The sequence below is a fragment of the Manduca sexta genome, chromosome 14, assembly GCF_014839805.1.
Source record: "Manduca sexta isolate Smith_Timp_Sample1 chromosome 14, JHU_Msex_v1.0, whole genome shotgun sequence".
In the NCBI taxonomy this organism is placed as follows: Eukaryota; Metazoa; Arthropoda; class Insecta; order Lepidoptera; family Sphingidae; genus Manduca; species Manduca sexta.
This window is the reverse complement of record NC_051128.1, coordinates 10,706,511-10,725,533: the sequence shown is the minus strand read 5'-3', so window position 1 is coordinate 10,725,533 and position 19,023 is coordinate 10,706,511. Positions and strand designations below refer to the sequence as shown.

Below are 19,023 nucleotides of genomic sequence, written 5' to 3'. Positions count from 1 at the left end.
TCAACTCATCGAATATTAACAAATTATATTTAGTGGATCATTGAAATTTTTTGTCTCGGTGCAAGAAATGAATTTGCATCTCTTTATACATCGTCGACTTCTCGCCTGTTCCCGAGGATATTAATGTTTAAAGACTACAGACTCTTGGCTTTAGATATTGGTGTCAATAATGTAGTGCAGTTGTTAAGTGCTGCAGTACTGACCGAAGTGGAAGCGCCAGAGCTCGTTGGTGGGGTGCCCGTGCGCCTCACCGCCGTAGATGTAGAAGTGCCCGCCGGCGCGCAGCCCCGCGTGTCCCGAGCGCGCGCCCGGCCCCGCGCGCCCCGCGCCGCGCACCGCGCTCCACACGCGCGACACTACACACCACCACACAACAACCAATGACGTTTTACAAATAGACGCGTCATACACTAACAAAATGGCACATAAAAACGGCGCACTATTTGCTATATTCACGTACCTGTACAATGTACTACATTTAACGTACTGTACATAAAAAAGACAACGTATCTATATAATAAAAACATCTTAGACAACGACCACATTACATGTGTGCTGATTGTCGATGATATTACTATTATTAAATTCAGATCTACTATATATTTATTTTAGTATAGCTTTTACGTAAATAACATACAAATTCAAGTAATTTCAATCTTTTTCGTACCAGCAAATAATCTTAATCTTTTTGGTTTAATTTTAGAAATACACAGGGCATTTTAGTAATTGAGATGTATCAGATCGTAAGGATCGTAAGGCGGACATGGTAAATCAACCAAAAAGCAATAGTAACAGCTGTTGGAAACGGTATTACAGAAAGCCAGTAAAACTAGCATACGAGAGGCCACCTACATACCATACAGTAAAAAATGCCGCAAACAAAAACAATTGAAAATAGAAACAATACTACGAGGCATTTCCTAAAGTAATGAAAACCTCTGTATACTGAATGTGCAAGAACATTCCCATATTATATAGTATCTACCGCACTGGAGATTACATTCATCATAAAAAGGAGGTTTTTTCTATTCAATATGATCTCGGTTTTTTTTAAAACTGTTTACATTCTGTCATACATGGACGCATTCATCCTGATTATTATATGACTAGCTTTTGCCCGCGGCTCCGCCCGCGTTATAAAGTTTTTCGGGCTAAAGTTTTCCGTTATAAAAGTCACGCTATATATTTTCCCGGGAGCCTATGTTCTTCCCAGGGTCTCACTGTCTCCATACCAAATTTTATCCTAATACGTTGGGTAGTTTTTGAGTTTAACACGTTCGGGCAGACCGATGCAGCGGGGGACTTTGTTTTATGATATATTTTTGTAGAACTTTTTAAGAGGAACAATCCCGTCATACATTATTGTTGCATAACTTTAACCGTTTACGCAGCGCGCGCAACAGAAGCTCTCAAAACTAATAAATTGTCCCCGTTTTTGCATCATGTTTCATTACTGCTCCGCTCCTATTAGTCATAGCGTGACGATATGTAACCTATAGCACTCCAGGAACAAAGGGCTATCCAACACAAAAATATTTTTTCAGTTCAAACCGGTAGTTCCTGAGATTAGCGATTACTGCTCCGCTCCTATTGGGCATCGCGTGATGATATATATAGCCTATAGCATTCCAGGAACAAAGGGCTATCTAACACAAAAAGAATTATTTAGTTCAAACTCCTAGTTTCTGAGATTAGCCATTACTGCTCTGCTCCTATTGGTCATAGCGTGATGATATATAGCCTATAGCACTTCACGAATAAAGGGCTATCCAATACAAAATGAATTTCTTAGTTCGAACCGGTAGTTCCTGAGATTAGCCATTACTGCTCTGCTCCTATTGGGTATAGCGTGATGATATATAGCCTATAGCACTCCACGAACAAAAGGCTATCCAACGCAAAAATATTTTTTCAGTTTGGACCGGTAGTTCCTGAGATTAGCCATTACTGCTCCGCTCCTATTGGGTATAGCGTGATGATATATAGCCTATAGCACTCCACGAACAAAGGGCTATCCAACGCAAAAATAATTTTTCAGTTCGGACCGGTAGTTCCTGAGATTAGGCATTACTGCTCCGCTCCTATTGGGTATAGCGTGATGATATATAGCCTATAGCACTCCACGAACATAGGGCTATCCAACGCAAAAAGAATTTTTCAGTTTGGACCGGTAGTTCCTGAGATTAGCGCGTTCAAACAAACAAACAAACAAACAAACAAACAAACAAACTCTTCAGCTTTATATAATAGTACTAGCTTTTGCCCGCGGCTCCGCCCGCGTTATAAAGTTTTTCAGGCTAAAGTTTTCCGTTATAAAAGTAGTAGTTTCCCGGGAGCCTATGTTCTTCCCAGGGTCTCAAACTGTCTCCATACCAAATTTCATCTTAATACGTTGGGTAGTTTTTGAGTTTAATACGTTCAGGCAGACAGATGCAGCGGGGGACTTTTGTTTTATAATATATTTTTTAGAACTTTTTAAGTGAAACATTCCCGTCATACATCATTGTTGCATAACTTTAATCGTTTACGCAGCGCAGGCAACGGAAGCTCTCAAAACTCATAATTTTCCCCGGTTTTGCAACATGTTTCATTACTGCTCCGCTCCTATTGGTCATAGCGTGATGATATATAACTTTGAGCACTCCACAAACAAAGTACTATTCAACACAAAAATATTTTTTCAGTTTGAATCGGTAGTTCCTGAGATTAGACATTACTGCTCCGCTCCTATTGAATATAGCGTGATGATATATAGCCTATAGCACTCCACGAACAAAGGGCTATCCAACGTAAAAAGAATTTTTCAGTTTGGACCGGTAGTTCCTGAGATTAGCCATTACTGCCTCGCTCCTATTGGGTATAGCGTAATGATATATAGCCTATAGCACTCCACGAACAAAGGGCTATCCAACGCAAAAGAATTTTTCAGTTTGGACCGGTAGTTCCTGAGATTAGCCATTACTGCCCCGCTCCTATTGGGTATAGCGTGATGATATATAGCCTATAGCACTCCACGAACAAAGGGCTATCCAACGCAAAAAGAATTTTTCAGTTTGGACCAGTAGTTCCTGAGATTAGCCATTACTGCCCCGCTCCTATTGGGTATAGCGTGATGATATATAGCCTATAGCACTCCACGAACAAAGGGCTATCCAACGCAAAAAGAATTTTTCAGTTTGGACCGGTAGTTCCTGAGATTAGCGCGTTCAAACAAACAAACAAACAAACAAACAAACAAACAAACAAACAAACAAACTCTTCAGCTTTATATAATAGTATAGAAGTATAGATATAGAAGTATAGATATAGATTTAAAATGTAGACTTTAAATTACGTTTATTTAGTTGAGTTGAAAAACGTAAAAATAATTAATAATCATGGATATTTCGGCCTTTAAAATTTAATATGACGAAATTTTAAAGGCAGAAATATCCATGATTATTTATTTTTACGTTTTTCTTTCAACTGCGAGAACTAATCACTAACTAGACGTGAATTTAAATTCTTTACTTGCCAATACTTGTTTAGTTACCCAGATTAAAGGTGAAACAAAATGTATGAAAATGGACCTTGAGGTATCGCCTTAATGATGAACGACCATCGTTAGGAATCCCCATATGTCTGACGGGCTGAAGCTATCCTCGAGCAGTGTAACAAACAGTGATTTAAGAATCTGGTGGTGGTGGTAGGTCTCCCATATGCGTGAGTCCGCCTGTGTAGGTAACACCGCAATGTCTATTTCTGCCACCAAGCAGCAGTGTATAATCACTGTTGTATTCCTGTTTGAAGGACATTGTGGCCAATGCATCTACTAGACATAATAGACTTATTCATCTTATGTCTCAGGATTGCGAGCGCAGTTGAATACCAAACAATACTTTGTAATTAAAGGTATTGGATGGTGGTTCTACTGTTTATGAGCGGTCGTATCGCTTACCATCAGGCGAACGGCAACCTCGTCTCGTTTTACAAAACAATAAAAAAAAAATCTAAAGAGTAGACCTATGGTAGACTGTTTGTTTGACCCTTGAGGCCGGGGTAGGTAACGCAATAACAGTCCAAATGTATGTCGAAGTCATCAGTTGCGGCTATTTGTGCGCTTTTATATCAACTTATAAACTCGACTCTCAATAGGTATTATACAGTGTAAAGAGTACATGTTTTAAGTTAAGCATGTTTACTGTATTTCGTACATGACTGAGTTTAGTGCGCGTCGTCAGCCCTTTTAAAATTATGGGTTTCAACGAACATTTAATACGAAATAAAAGTTTCTTTTGTTGACATACTCTTTGAATTGAATTAAAAACCACTGGAGCATTACCAAGTGGTAATCCACTTGCAAGTTAGCATTGGTCGTACACTGGTTTGCTTGACTGCAATTATACTTTTAAAGCACCGTGTGATTGCTTAAATTGTAAGACATTTGTAAACTTTGCGCTTTTACGTTGATATCAAAATATATTACAGATCAGAAACAGTCGTAATGTATGTGGTAGAGAAAGAAAGATTTTATTATTGGGAATACATCAGTATAACACGTACAATAAAGAAGATAAAAAAAAAATATAACAACTATACCCATTGCGCCATTATGAGAACCGTCGTTCAGCTCCTTACTAATCCTTGAGGTTAAACTCCTTAGATCATGATTTTGTCACCCGCATTGCTATGGAGGGAAGTGGACAATTAATATTTCCAACTCGTCCCTATCTTTCTATTTGATTAATTTCGTTGCGGGATAATGACGTATTATTTTCCCTGAGACTCGCCGAGCTTCACCGCTCGATGTCATAAAATGCGTGCCACTGCTGATCCTGGCTTACAGGAGTTGTAGTGGTAGGTGTGAGGGTGGGAAAGTGTCATCAGCTCCTTGCTGCAGTACGAGCATGAGTGATTACTATGTGGTACTCACTGGTGTCGTAGTACCAGAGGTCGGCGCACTCGCGCAGGTCGCAGCGGCCGGCGTGCACGTACAGGCGCGTGTCGTGCAGCGCCGCCGCGTGCCGGTGCCGCGCCGGGCCCGCCGCCGCCGTGCGCACCGCCTGCCACGACTCCGTCTCTGCAACAGCAACTACGTGTGTAGCACGCAACATGACGTGCAACGCGCGTCACCCTGCGCAACATACTACTATATGTGCAACACCAACTGTCTCCCTAATGCAACAGTGTATGCAACACGCAACTATATGCGCAACACGCAACATGACGTGTAACCCGCATTATACTACTTTATGTACAACGCCAAATGTGTCCCTCATGCAATAGTGTATGCAATAAGCAACACTGCACCGCCACCCAGTGTGTAACACGTAACAACGGATCGTTGTAACACGCGGTGTCTCGTTATTTGAAAATATAGTATATTTTGTACTGTAAGTATAAATATTTATTTATTCTATTAAGATCAAAACTAGCCAGGAAAATGTGACAAAGGTAGTGTTTATGGGTAGTAAATATATATATCCATGACACCTATATTTCAATCTTCGAAATCCATTTCTTTTTTTTCTTTCCTTCTGAAAGATCAAAGTTTACCGTAATGAAAAGCCCAAAGTTCATGCGTAGAGCCCCTCAGATCCTTATAACCGCCATAGATAAGCAGGCAGTCTTTGAGAGCATGGGCCGAGTGACCCCGCCGGCCACGCGGTCCGATGCCACTGTTCCGGGGGTCTTTGGACCCTCGCCGCCGCAGCGTGGACGTGTACGACTGGCCTGGCAGCTTGCGCCAGATTTGAACCTGTACATGGCAAATATAATTAATTAGTAATACCACTGTTAGTCTACTGAGACTATCTAGAGTGCTATCATTACATTATACAAAATAAACATTCAGCTTTATGTAATGTGCTTTATTAGGTTCCCATTCTTTCCCTAAAAAGATCCACTACTGATACACAAGGTTTATTTCCTCAAAAGTAGGGAATGTAGTTTTAAGTTCTTTGGTACACATTGTAGATATTCATTGGATACCTCATCATCAGTTTTGCTAATAATATAAAATATTCTGATGTTTTTTTAAAAACCTTCAAGCATGGCATAGTCTATATTAGAAATACTAGTAAGTGCTGACCTCAGTGTCGTAGATCCAAAGCGGTGTCTCGTTGGAGAGCGCGCCCGCCTCGCCGCCAAACACGTACAGTTTGTTCTCGTGCGCCGTGGTGGTGTGCTCCTGCAGGGATGGTGGCGGGTCTCCTCGGCACTCCAGCTTCTCCCATCTGCCCGTCGCTGCAAACAAACGCACTAATTAACTGACCGTAGGAAAGAGATTAATTAAAGCTCTATCATTTAGATAAATGTTATGATGGAGCGACTAGCGCCTGGGGTACACAAGTTAAAACTCGGTGTGGCTTACCAAGTCCCTTTTTCAGATCAGCGGGTGTACATCCATTGGGATCAGCCAGCAATCGGAATCGGAAATGACGACTTTTAATGGACATAACATCTCTAATCTATACAATATATGGATATCGTTCTAAATACCTACCATCAGATGCAGCGTAGTAATATGTCGGGATAAAACGTCATACACCGCATGGCACTCAACCTAATTACTATCGTCGTGGTACAGGCGAGCGATCCTCAAAGGAACGCTCGAGCTCTCCCGACGCGCGACACTGAGAACACTCATGAACGGCGAAATGTCTTTCTGCTTATGACTGCCTTTTGAGTGACTGACAAGTGCTATTTTGACGGTGGAAAACTTAGTCTGTCGCTTTCTAAATTATTTTTCATATTACATGCCATTATTCCCGAAGTGTACACAAAGACGAAACTAAGTAATCTCTAATCATTTCTTTCTCTAACATTATCTCCTCTCTCAAGCAGGTATAAAATCTCTACTGAATTATAATTCGTACTCACCCAAGCTGTACCTCCAGAAGTCTCGCAGCGGCACTGCGCCGCCGGCGCCGCGGCCGCCCAGCACGTACACGTAGCCGCCCAGCAGCGCGGCGGAGTGCTTGCCACGTGCGCACGGCAGCGGCCGCGCTGCCCCGCCGCCCCCGCCGCTGTCCACCGGGCTCCACATCTCATCTGGAGCAAGGTATATTGTGTAAACCCAAGACATGGTATATTTTTGTGTCCAATTTTATTAATCAACATCTATTTCGGTTTTTTTTCGCAGTTATCATATTAGTATAGAATATATGTAGAAGAAGTAGTTTTCTTTCTGCTACTAAACATTGTGCATATATTCTTGAATCTTAGTTTCAATGACCTTGCAGCATAATATTATCCGACATTTAACGTCTCGTCATGAGTAGCTACTAGGTATACTAAATAATAATACAGTGATTTATAGTACAAGATTGTATGTGATATTAATATTTTTAAGCAAGTCATTAACGTAAAACAACTTGCACTTCTTATTCAACTGTCTTATATTCATTAAAGCATGTAGAAGTAATTAAACTGGCCTCATGGTCAGTCTAATTCTTTATTTCTGTAGTTTCAAAATAAAACAACAATTTCTACTGCATAAATAATTATCTTCTATTCTGACATATCTATACAAAAGTATTTAATATTAATTATTATGTTATTTGTCCGATAAAAGTTAATAATTTCCCCATTAGGTACATTTCATTATGATTTTCTTTTCTTTTCTGCCAATGAGACTATAAAGAAACCCCGAAATAATGTATTCTCAAATAAAATGACTCGTTCAAACACTCATGCAGTTTCTTAACATGTTGCACAATAATCACAAGTGTTCCGTCTTGAGCTCCCTCGCCCCTCGGACGCGAGCCACGGGAGGGAACGCGGAAGGGCGGCCGTCCCTACGGACGCTTTGGCACCCCACTCTCGTGTACAGAGTGAGGATTTTACAAGTGATATGAGAAAGTCACGCACATAAGAGAACAGTAAATATTTGCGTGCAGAATTGTATGCAGTTTTAATATCGTTTATTTTGTTTAATGAAATATTATGGATAATGTAACTCGACTTCATTCCACACAAAAAGTGTTTATAGGTATATTATATAATTAATTTCAAATTAAAGAGAGATTTTCAAATTTAATTTAGTTCAATTTTGTTTCTGTAGCAAAACTATATTAAGATATCTATCTTGATTGCTAAATTATAATTACGAAGAGAAGCAATAAATTTTCGTTTAAACAGTGGCAATGTTTCATCCGCCACGCTGTGAAAATCCCCAGATATTTTAATGCATACAAAACCAGGGATCATACTGTAGGTCAACAGCCGGACACACATCCAACCAGTGCTATATTGAAAGTAAACAACGATTCGTTATGTAATGCGTTCAAAGAAAATACATAGAACAATACATCAAAAAGTTATAATTCTTTAGAAATAGACAAAGAGACTTGACTGCCAATATACGGGTTTCTTTTTTGTGGATCTGTAGTGAAGACAATTCTGGTGTACCATACGACCATTTTATTTCTTCCTTACGTAAAACAATTTGAGAATGAGAGATAGACATTTTAATTAAGTAATATTTATTTTATTATATCAGGAAAGCTTACAGACTAATAACTTAATAAATAACATAGTGTATGTAACAATTATTTATCTAATTACAAGCTTTCGCAAATATTTACTAGATATACAGCAAGAACTTAATCGCTAAATATATTAATAGTAATATAACGTTATATATAAAAGTTTTAAAAGTTTTTCGTTAAATATTAAAATATATTTAAAAGATTTCATTCTCGCACAAAACAAATCAAGTACATGTCACGCGATACAGCTTCCGCATTACAACATCGCATTGTTTTGATGCGTGTTGAGTCTATAGTTCACCGCTCACCCTGCGTGCCCACGAGTGTAAATATTGGATGATGGGAAGATTCGTATTTATCGCGTGTTGGCTAATGATGCTGTAGAGTTGTTAGTGAAACTAACATCCGAGGGGACAATATCGAAGACAGATGTAATTACGTTCGACATTTAGGGTGTCAATGAGAGCGGGATGGAACGGAAACCTTGATTTCGTTAAGTTTTTTTTTCACAAGTAGCTGAATAAATTTAAAACTTCAAATCTACGCGTTAAGTTTAATTGTTTTTTTTTTGTGTGAAGTAAACTAAATCCATCTTATTAATGGCAAAACAAAAAAAATCGTAAGAACACACCGTATAGGTCATTTGAAATTATGAATTTGTACAGTTATGTTGCCTAAGCTACTTCTATGGTCAAGTCAAGATTTGAACTCTCCATAGTGGTGAAACAACGCACTTAAATCTGAACCCAGAAACCAATGTAGTTTGCCGACAAAAATCAATTTAGCACAACCTACTATATATAAATAAGTAATATAAAAGGACATTGTTGGTAATTTATCGTGGTAGTTGGTACAGGCTCGTAAATCTCGAGTCGCGAGTCGAGCCAAAAAACCTTACTCCTACTAACTCGTTATTGTATTACTAGATACTATTGTTTTTAGGGTTGCCATCTGTCCGATTCTCGCCGGATTGGTTGTGGCAAATAGTCTGGTATTGACGAATATTAGGTGATATCCACAAATGCGCATCGTCTTGCTTTAAAAGGAGCGTAGATAAAGTTTTTCATATTAAGTTTAATAAGTTTTCTTTAATATTTATTATTTTCTTTTTACTCATATTATAAATACGAATGCTTGTGAAAATATATAGATGTTTCTTAGAAGTAAATGCAGCAAGTAGTAACAACATACGGATAGACCATGTCCCTGCATAACATTTAGGGCAATTTTCAATCCGGTAATTTGCTTCCCTTGGAACTAGTTGCATGTTTCATCAGATTTTTAAGTAGATGGCGCTGACGGCGCCCCGTACAGATTACGCTATACATCGGTACAGTGATTTATAGATTTTTGTAGCGAGAAACTTTTCACGTGAGCGAAGACGTAAGGAACACCAATTATTACATAAATGGAGCTAAAGAAAGATAATCGTCAAGTCAAAGACGAAATGTCAATGACGTAAGTGAAAGAGACCATACTTTACAAAGCCCAAAACTAAATCATTATCTTTTCAAAGCCAAATACGTACTACGTAGGAGTTGCCAAGTCAATATGTTCACAGTCCGTGCTATGGTGGCGGTAATCTTAATTAATAGATATAACGTGTCGCGAGTACGGAACCGCCAGCGCGCAAGTCCGATAAACTTGGCCGGTCTTTACTCATTGCGAAAAAAATTCTATGTTTTATCCGGCGTTGAGAATTATTATATTGAACCTATTTGTCTTACAGAGCATTGGTCCCGTGCCAGCACTCCGGTAACTGCTGGATAGCAAAGTATCTTGTGACCGTATTTGATTGGAACAGATAAAATGTGGACTCTTGTTGTACTTTGTAACCTAAATACAAATGTCTACATGGACAGATCCTGAGAAACTGAAGGGTAATAATATGTGAAGCCAAAGTTGCATAACCGTGGATTAATAAAGGATATAATATACTAATAAATAATAATATCAGCCCTATATTATATACTTGCCCACTGCTGAGCACGGGCCTCCTCTACTGCTGAGAGGGATTAGGCCTTAGTTCACCACGCTGGCCTAGTGCGGATTGGTAGACTTCACACACCTTCGAAATTCCTATAGAGAACTTCTCAGATGTGCAGGTTTCCTCACGATATTTTCCTTCACCGTTGAAGCGAACGATAAATTCACAAAAAATACACACATGAATTTTTAGAAAAGTCAGAGGTGTGTGCCCTTGGGATTTGAACCTGCGGAAATTCGTCTCGGCAGTCCGTTCCACTCCCAACTAGGCTATGGCCGCTTATATAATATACTATCTTTTACAAATTTGAAGCCACTGTTTATCCGAGGACTTGGATTGCAGAGAAATATCTGGATGTAAAGAAAATAGTGGTTTTCATTCAATTTTTAAGATAGAAAAGTGGTTGTTTTGTGACAAAAATGTTGATTGTAAACAACGGATGACCCGGCTTGCTTGTCCATTCAAAACAACGAGTTGGGCGCCATTACGCGAACACAGACATTTTAAATGCATTTAACAATGTCGCTTTCGCTCACATGCATTAAATCTCGGAGACTTTAAGCTAGATAACCGTTTAAATCTCTGTAATAATGCTTCCATACCTTTACAAAGCCTTTATCGCACACATTAACGAGCAAAAACTGCCGCACAATAGACTATTCTTAAATACTTTCGGTTGGTTCTAGAACATTCAAATGCGTACTAAATGTGGTAGAGTTGTGTTTTAGCCTGTGAATGGGTTAATATCATTGTCTTATAAAGAGCAGACACGATGTAGATAGTTTGATTATAATTGATGAGATGACCACGTCAACGATTGTTAAGACTTCGTACAAACACTGGTAGCAAGAACCAGAATTTCGATCCAGTTTTTGGTTTTAACTACTTTGAAGCATGAAGGTAACAAAGTTTGAAGGAAATTGGTCCTTCAAACAGGACTCAACGGAGATTGATAGTCGGATAAAAAATAAAGTAACTGCTTTATACAATTTCTGTATAAAAGGTCTATCAGCTCGTCACTTTCTTCAGGACCGTTTAAGAACGTAGTAATCCAGCGACAACCCTAACAAAAAGCTAAGCTCTGTAAAGACGTAATAGATAGCCTATAACTGTAATGATAACAACGCCTGGGGACGACGCGACGTATTTATCATCCGCCAGGGTTGCCACATCTAACTTGACGTGGGCATCGTAAATAAATCAATGACATCTAGACAAGGAGATGAAATTACTGACCGTTAAAATACTATTATAAATGTGAAGATGTGATATTTGTTAGACATCATTAAATCAGATCAAGTTCTTTATTTGTAAGCATAGGTAGTTTTGAGGTGTTATTGAAATACATAATATATTGTTCACTATGCTTTATTACGTTACTGAGCGTATTCATATTATTAATAATATTAAGCGGATGGCAACACCTTTAATCATAATATCCACGTAGGCAATTTTTTTTATTATACATTTAACAAAGGATCAAGCCTCCTCCCTTCTATGGAGTATGTCAAGAGGTTTCGTCAAATATGATTAGTATCATGTTATTACACACATTCGTTCCTACGAACCCATTGCTATTTACGTATTATGGGGCACCATTTCAGAATCCGGTATAAAATCCTGTATAAGTTCACGGGACCCTGAGATGAAACCTCAAACTCAACACCGCAGTCGGCCCGCGTTCGCAACCATAGTGCCAGATTAAAATCAGACATTTATCAACCCTAATATTTGACGGGGAGTGCTTCGAAGGGTTGCGGTAGGGGATGCCGTCTACATCACACCGCTGGCGGCTGAATTGGCTAAAATATTGGTGCTTATGGTTTTTCTATAGCTCGAGGCGCTGTAGGCGATATTTTTTCATGGAAATAAATGGGCCTTAAAGATAACTGATTGACAAGCTTCAACAGATACATTGTTTTAATTTTTAGAATTTAAATTCTTACTTAAGTAGTGTAGTAGTAGTTCTTACTTAAGTGTACTTAAGTACTGGAGATGATTTTTTCTTTTCTAATACGAGTTTCTTAGGACTAGAGCCAGGAGGAGTTTTATTTAATATAAGTCATAAAATGGCGAATTATTTCTACAATAGTAGATACTATAATGAAGTGGATTGTCTCTATACCATAGTGAAATGGAATAGTTTACCCAGATAGAAGAAGAAGAAGGTTAAAAATAAGCATTAAGAAGTATTACACCTCTACCGGCTAGTTGGAGATATGCTTGAACTTATAAATGTCAGAGCCGTAAATAATACGATGCATGTAACTGTATGTAGAGCAATTTGTAAGCGTTTTGAAAGAACCATTGTTTGTATTATTCCGCTTTACATTGTATAACTCCACAGTATTGTACGAACACCCATTACTAGGGTTTATGCCAGTTATCGAAGTAACAATTTCTAACTAGATTTTGTTACTTTGATATTCAGATAGTGATAATTCTTTGTTAAATCATTGTCATCACCAATAATCATCGATAGTATCACAATAATAAATAATGTCTTTTTCTTTTCATTTAAACTGTTCATACAACTACAAGGTATAGGTAAGTTCCGCGTAAGAGAGTGTCTGTCTGAAAAAACCATTCGCTAATAGAAAGCTACATACATTTCCACTAAGGTCTCTAGACTACTTACTATTTCGGGAGCGGACTCTTAAACCTACGACTCGCTAAAAAGTACGAAAATCAGTACTCCTGGCAGCTTATAGAAATTCTAGATTTCTAACACTACAAAATATCCCTAGCACAGTCAATAAATAAATCAATTCCAAATCGGTAACAAATTAAATGACACGCAATCGAACGGAAATACAACCCTGAGGCATCATGTGCGGGTACACGCTGGCACCGCATCATCCGACGCTCAGACAAACACCCGCCGCCACCCATCGCCTGTCGAACAAATAGGATGACGAACACATAACAACTTCAATTGTGTTGTTTTTTCCTGAAGTAAATTTACTAAGCGCAGAGGTAATACGTGCAGTTATCGCGTTTCTTCTTCTTCGCTTAAGTGCCGAAATTAGGGCAGTACCAGCGGTGCCAAGACACAGAGCGCAGATCCTGGAGGTGCTCAAAAATAACCTAACCAGGACTACTTTTGGGTGATGCATGAGCGTAGTTATAGTAGTTATATTTTTAATTCTATTATTATTATTTTTACGTACGCCCTAAACAGCCCTTTCAACTATTTTTATCATCCATCCAATGGTTGTCTGGTAGAGATCGCCTCGAGCGATAAGACCGCCATTTGTACCACCGATGTTTTACCTATTTCCATAATATGTATACATATTTATTTGTTTTAACAATTATGGTGTACAATAAAGATTTAAATAAATAAATATAGTAGCACGTTTCGGGCGTGTTAAAGCTAATTGCAATGCTTTGCCTTAAGTTCTATTTAACTCCGACGGGACGTGAAATTGGTGTAATAGAGAATACTAAGTTTCTATTACGTCTTCAACATTTAATGCTCCAGGGTTGGAAGCTTGGAACAATGTTTTGAAGTACATACTTTGTAATTTAAAGTTAAAGGCAGTTACTAGATATGGGGCGGGGCTTTCGTCTCGTGACTTACACCTTCGTTAGGTTTAGGAAAAAACTAGTTAGTTCTTAATTAGAAGCCATACATACACATAACATCACGCATTTATCCCCGAAGGGGTATGCAGAGGCGCAACTAGGGCGCCCACTTTTCGCCAAGTATGTTCCGTCCCATGATGTGATAGGGGGCGAGCCTATCGCCATATCGGGCACAAATTCCAGACTCCGGGCTGATACTGAGCAGAAAAACCCAAATATCACTTTGCCCGACCCGGGATTCGAACCCAGGACCTCAGAGCGCTATTGTACCGGACATGCAATACAACTACGCCACCGAGGCAGTCCAAATTAGAAACCAACTGGTTGCAAAATCAATAAGTCTGCAACGATGTACGTATCAATTGAGATAACTGATATCACAATATAGTCGCCTTCATGATTCACGCTCGTATATTTGCTAATCATTGTATTATCTACAAATATATTTCTCCAACGACATATTTTTATTAACAGTATTAAAAAGTTTAAAATATTGATATTAAGAATAGACAAAACATATAAAGCCACTTGGTCAAAAAAGAGCCAGGAAATTGCTTCTTTACAAAAACAGGCAAACCAGACGAACTCGAATAGCGTACCTATTTACACGGTGTTTTTTGAGACATAATATTTTTTTTTAAATAAAGAAGGGAATCGAAATAGATGAAACAGTGCGAAACCTACATATGTAGTTACTTTCGCCTACGTGGCGAGGACGTCCGTTCATACGAGATGCCTATTTAGTACTTGTCAGTTTTAATATACAATCCACACCAAAGAAAAATGTACTATTGAAAAGCTACCTTTTTAATTAAAAGATGAACAACCAAGAGAAAAAAGTCACCGAGCGTGCTCTTTAGCAGTAATCATGCTGACCTCGTCCCCGCTGGAAAAAGTACGTTACAAATGTTTCAATCCATTCAGCGTGCCTTCCTCCCAGGTCAGCGTGGGGGAATGTTGCCAGACAATTTTGAGATTAATTCATATAGATCAAAATATTCGTACGATATTTTTGGGCAGTTGTGTCTGTTAGAGTCTAGAAGGATTAAAGTAAACTTTAAAAATTATTATTAGCCAATTGTTTATTGTTATGTATTTAATATGGTCATGCTGTGAAAGCCTGTAATTAAAACAGCACTGCAGCAATTACTTATGGAATTGTTAAAAAACAAACTATGTAAGGTGTATGTTTTGTTGGCTGTTCAAATAAATAAATAAATAAATAAAAATTATGAGTTTTTAAACAGCTTTTAAATCAAATGTATTTTGTGGTGCAAGTAAATCAACTTTCCATTGTAATTTCATATTATACAGTTGACTGTTCGGATGCTACATCAATGAAACTTCATTTCGGAAACTTCGGAAGAAAATTATAATATAAAAACCGCAATAATATCCGCAATGTAGTTTGATTTTAAAAATCAGTTCATTTATTTTGAGTATCGATGTCACAGACGGACAAATAAGTTATAATATAATCTGTATCTGAATTGGCTATAATATTATGACAATATAAATATAAATGCATTGGGTGTAACTCCTGTAAGATTATATTTAATAAATAAATAAATAACGTTAAACTCATATAACCCTTCTGTTGGCACGGAGTGTTAAAACTTTAAAAAAAATATATATAAGCAATTAAAAGAAACAAATATGAACCTAATATTTCACGTGTTTTCAACTATTTTTTTTGTTTTCTAGCAACCCTTAGTGGGCGGCATGGGAGGGGCGTATCTCCTGCCTCCAGCCTGTCCCCAGTTAGGTCCGTAACGAGTGCCCTAGACGCGGATTATCGAATCATCCCTTCAACTACATTAAACGCGTTAACACGCCAGTACGAGGGATTTGCCGAGTTATTTTTGACAAAATCTGGTGGTTAAACACCTACATATTATCACGTATTTCATCCCAAGGGTAGGCAGTGGCTCATCTAGTGCAATCATACATTATGGAACTTATATCCAGTTAATTACGCGATTGCAAAATCGGGCGGCAAATGTATTTTAAATCGTGAAAATTCACACTTATTATCTTTGTCTTATGTAGAGACCTACGAAATCACTATTCATAACCTAAGTGTAGTTGGTGCTAAGATTGCAACGTCCTAGACTGAATTTCTTAGATTTTTTGACTCTAAACGCTATTGGCCAAGTCAGCTGCCAAATCGAATGTACTTGTCGACGTTTATGTGATCCTCATTTATGAGATGTTTACGTCACACCTCTCTAACAATATTGATAACTGTTTGAGCATAACGGCAAAGACGCCTTTACACATCGGATAAAAAATAAATGTCACCTCAGTCGAGCTGATTATAAGGTCAAGGTGACATAACATTATAACACTTACAGTCATACTTATAAACTTGTTTTAGCGTTAAGAGGTGGTTAAGATTTGCTCAAATAGCTGTCAAAATCATCACGGATTCCTAGTTTCAACCTTATTAAGAGACAAGACGGCGGCTTTTGACTTACAGCTGATCGAGTAAATTTGTGTTTTAACTAAGCATAGCTTTGCAAAATTTTAATAAGTAACAATTTTTATAGGTGCCGTCATTTTTGACCGTTAAAAACAATACGCCAATTTTAAAACTAACCCACAACATACTTAAATTAGACTCCTTTATGGGTGAGTATATCGCCAAATATTCCGGGGTCGGCACCACAAGGGTCATTTTAATCAAAAAGGAATAAGCACACGGTGCCCGGAGCAATTTTAAAACGCCAGATGAGACGCTGTCTGCATACAACCTCTAGGGTTGGCACGTACTGTTTATTTTTAAAAAGAATTTTTGTTTTATTGGTCTAGAAGAAGTAAATATGATTGTGTTAGAAAAATTTACCATTTTATACGAGAAAAAATTAATTTCCGAATCGGAATTTTACTGGTCTTCCGTATTGTTAAATTGGAGTAACCGGCATTTCGACCCAGTTATTACCCGCGTGACATGACAGCTAGTTCCAGTCGCTAAACAATTTAGGACGTCTCGTCGCATCATTAAGTAGGCAGCTATAAACACGGTGGTAGTTTACTTCTGCATATTTGGAACAATAGAGGCGTGCTGGATGCATCTTTACTAGAACTAACCCTATATAAAAATATTGAAAAATCCTTTTCTACGAAATCTGCAACTACGGTATAGACTTTAGATTTATCAAACTTATACGTTTTAAACTTATAGCAGGTGTATGCTTGCGTGTGTAGTGAACACACGTGCGCTGGTACCGCTAGCGGCAACTTCAGGGCGAGCTACAAGTTTGGACTATTTCACTTTGTAACTCTTTGATGCAATTAAATTGTCAGCCCTACGGGTTCGTTATGCACATCTCGGGCGATCAGTATTCCCGACAGTCGACACAGACGCGTCTCATTGTTGCTCCACTCCGACATCGCACTTTGTGAACTGAACAGACTTCTCCCGTCCATTCAGATGCAACATGTTTTTGTATGAGCAATGTTTCTGTTTCATGTGTATCGTCGATCTCTATGGTCTGTGGAATAGTAATGCCGGTTTTCGTTTTTTTTTTTCGTCGCTATAAACGACTTCAAATATCGTTAATTATACCGGTAAATTCATAAAAAATGTCATAACTCTGAAATAATTCAATAAAATTACAATTAATGTCAATAAATATAAAGAAACTTCCATTAACGTTAGCCCAGAAGCAATTAATATATCTACTTCATCAAAAAATAACTTTAATCAATTGATGCTATATCTAATTGCCTAGTTTAACTTTTAACTATTCCACTACCATCGCTTACCACTTCAGTGTTATATGTCACAAGTCAAGTACAGCAGGTCAGTGGTTTCCGCGCCACCTCTACCCTGTTTTTTAAACTATAGTCTAATATAGCGGTCAAGGGATGACTGTATTGTCAAATCCTGTCATGGGGTGGAACTAAAGGGTGAGCATTCCCTCATCAGTGATTTAGGGACTAATTATTGTGAACTTGTTTAGTTTTGTATTGATCGGGGTATCGCTTTATGATTCCACTGATATAATGAGGGACATAGAAGCAGCTCGCCTGAGAGTAGAAGGACCCATAAATAGCAAGTATACTATTAAGTTCTAGAACTTTCAATTACAAAGCCACTGCACAGCGCACGCTCTCATGATTATTACATGTATGTATCTAATACTGATGCATCTCCTTCATCAAATACAGCATTACATGGGCTCAAATGCATATTTATCAAACGTTATTAGTTTGTTATACGTCATGCATGATATCATTTTAAAAAAAATACTATGAGATGAAAAAAACGATAATCTATTCGTTCTCATTTTGCATTTTTCACGTTCCGCTGTCGGTAGAGAGAAGTTAATATTTGATGCAAGTCGGCTCACTGGGGTTATGAAGTTTTTTGTCGCTTGTTAGCTACAGAACTGGGGTGATGCCATCGGATTAATGAAGATATTTTAGGTTTACTTCACGTTTAATATATCAGGTTGCGTCAATCGTTCTTTCATAGGTTAGCCCATCTTTAACTATATTCCTGGTCTCGTAAGGAGTCTGCCTGGATACTCTACTGATCTCACTATTTATATTTTGTGCATTATGTTCCAGTTTAAGTGGCAATGTTGCCAGTATATCATTAATTGAGTACATAATATTATTAGATGGCAGTATAATCTGTTAGACTTAATGACGATCACGATTCAATTTCATTCCATATTTTCCATACTTTTTTCGCTACACCTACCCAAAAGGTTGGCGATTAGAGCAATGATGGTAAAAATTCACCGGATCTAGTTTACTAAGTTTCGATAAAAAAAAATTATGATAAAAAAATGATTAGATTATTGAAAAAGTGCAATCTTAAAAATTGGCACCGGTCAGGTAACTGAAAAATGCTTACAATATTTGGAGAAACTCCAACTACGGGAAAGTTCATAACAGAGCTTCAACATACCCGCAAAGAACCTTATACGCCATTAATGGCTATTAATATTTTGTGGTATGTAGGAG

General features: G+C 38.0%; 1 protein-coding gene across 2 annotated transcripts in view; it reads right to left on the bottom strand.

The window, feature by feature from the left end:
• LOC115447530 overlaps positions 1 to 19,023 on the bottom strand; it is a 41,396-nt gene that overhangs the window by 3,898 nt on the left and 18,475 nt on the right. For both annotated transcript variants that reach the window (XM_030174639.2, XM_037438421.1), the window contains exons 2-6: positions 6,862 to 7,032; positions 6,071 to 6,225; positions 5,536 to 5,737; positions 4,913 to 5,059; positions 204 to 356 (exon numbers count right to left, since the gene is read on the bottom strand). In XM_030174639.2, coding sequence (XP_030030499.1) covers positions 204 to 356; positions 4,913 to 5,059; positions 5,536 to 5,737; positions 6,071 to 6,225; positions 6,862 to 7,032 — 828 coding nt within the window. The remainder of the gene's footprint in view (positions 1 to 203; positions 357 to 4,912; positions 5,060 to 5,535; positions 5,738 to 6,070; positions 6,226 to 6,861; positions 7,033 to 19,023) is intronic.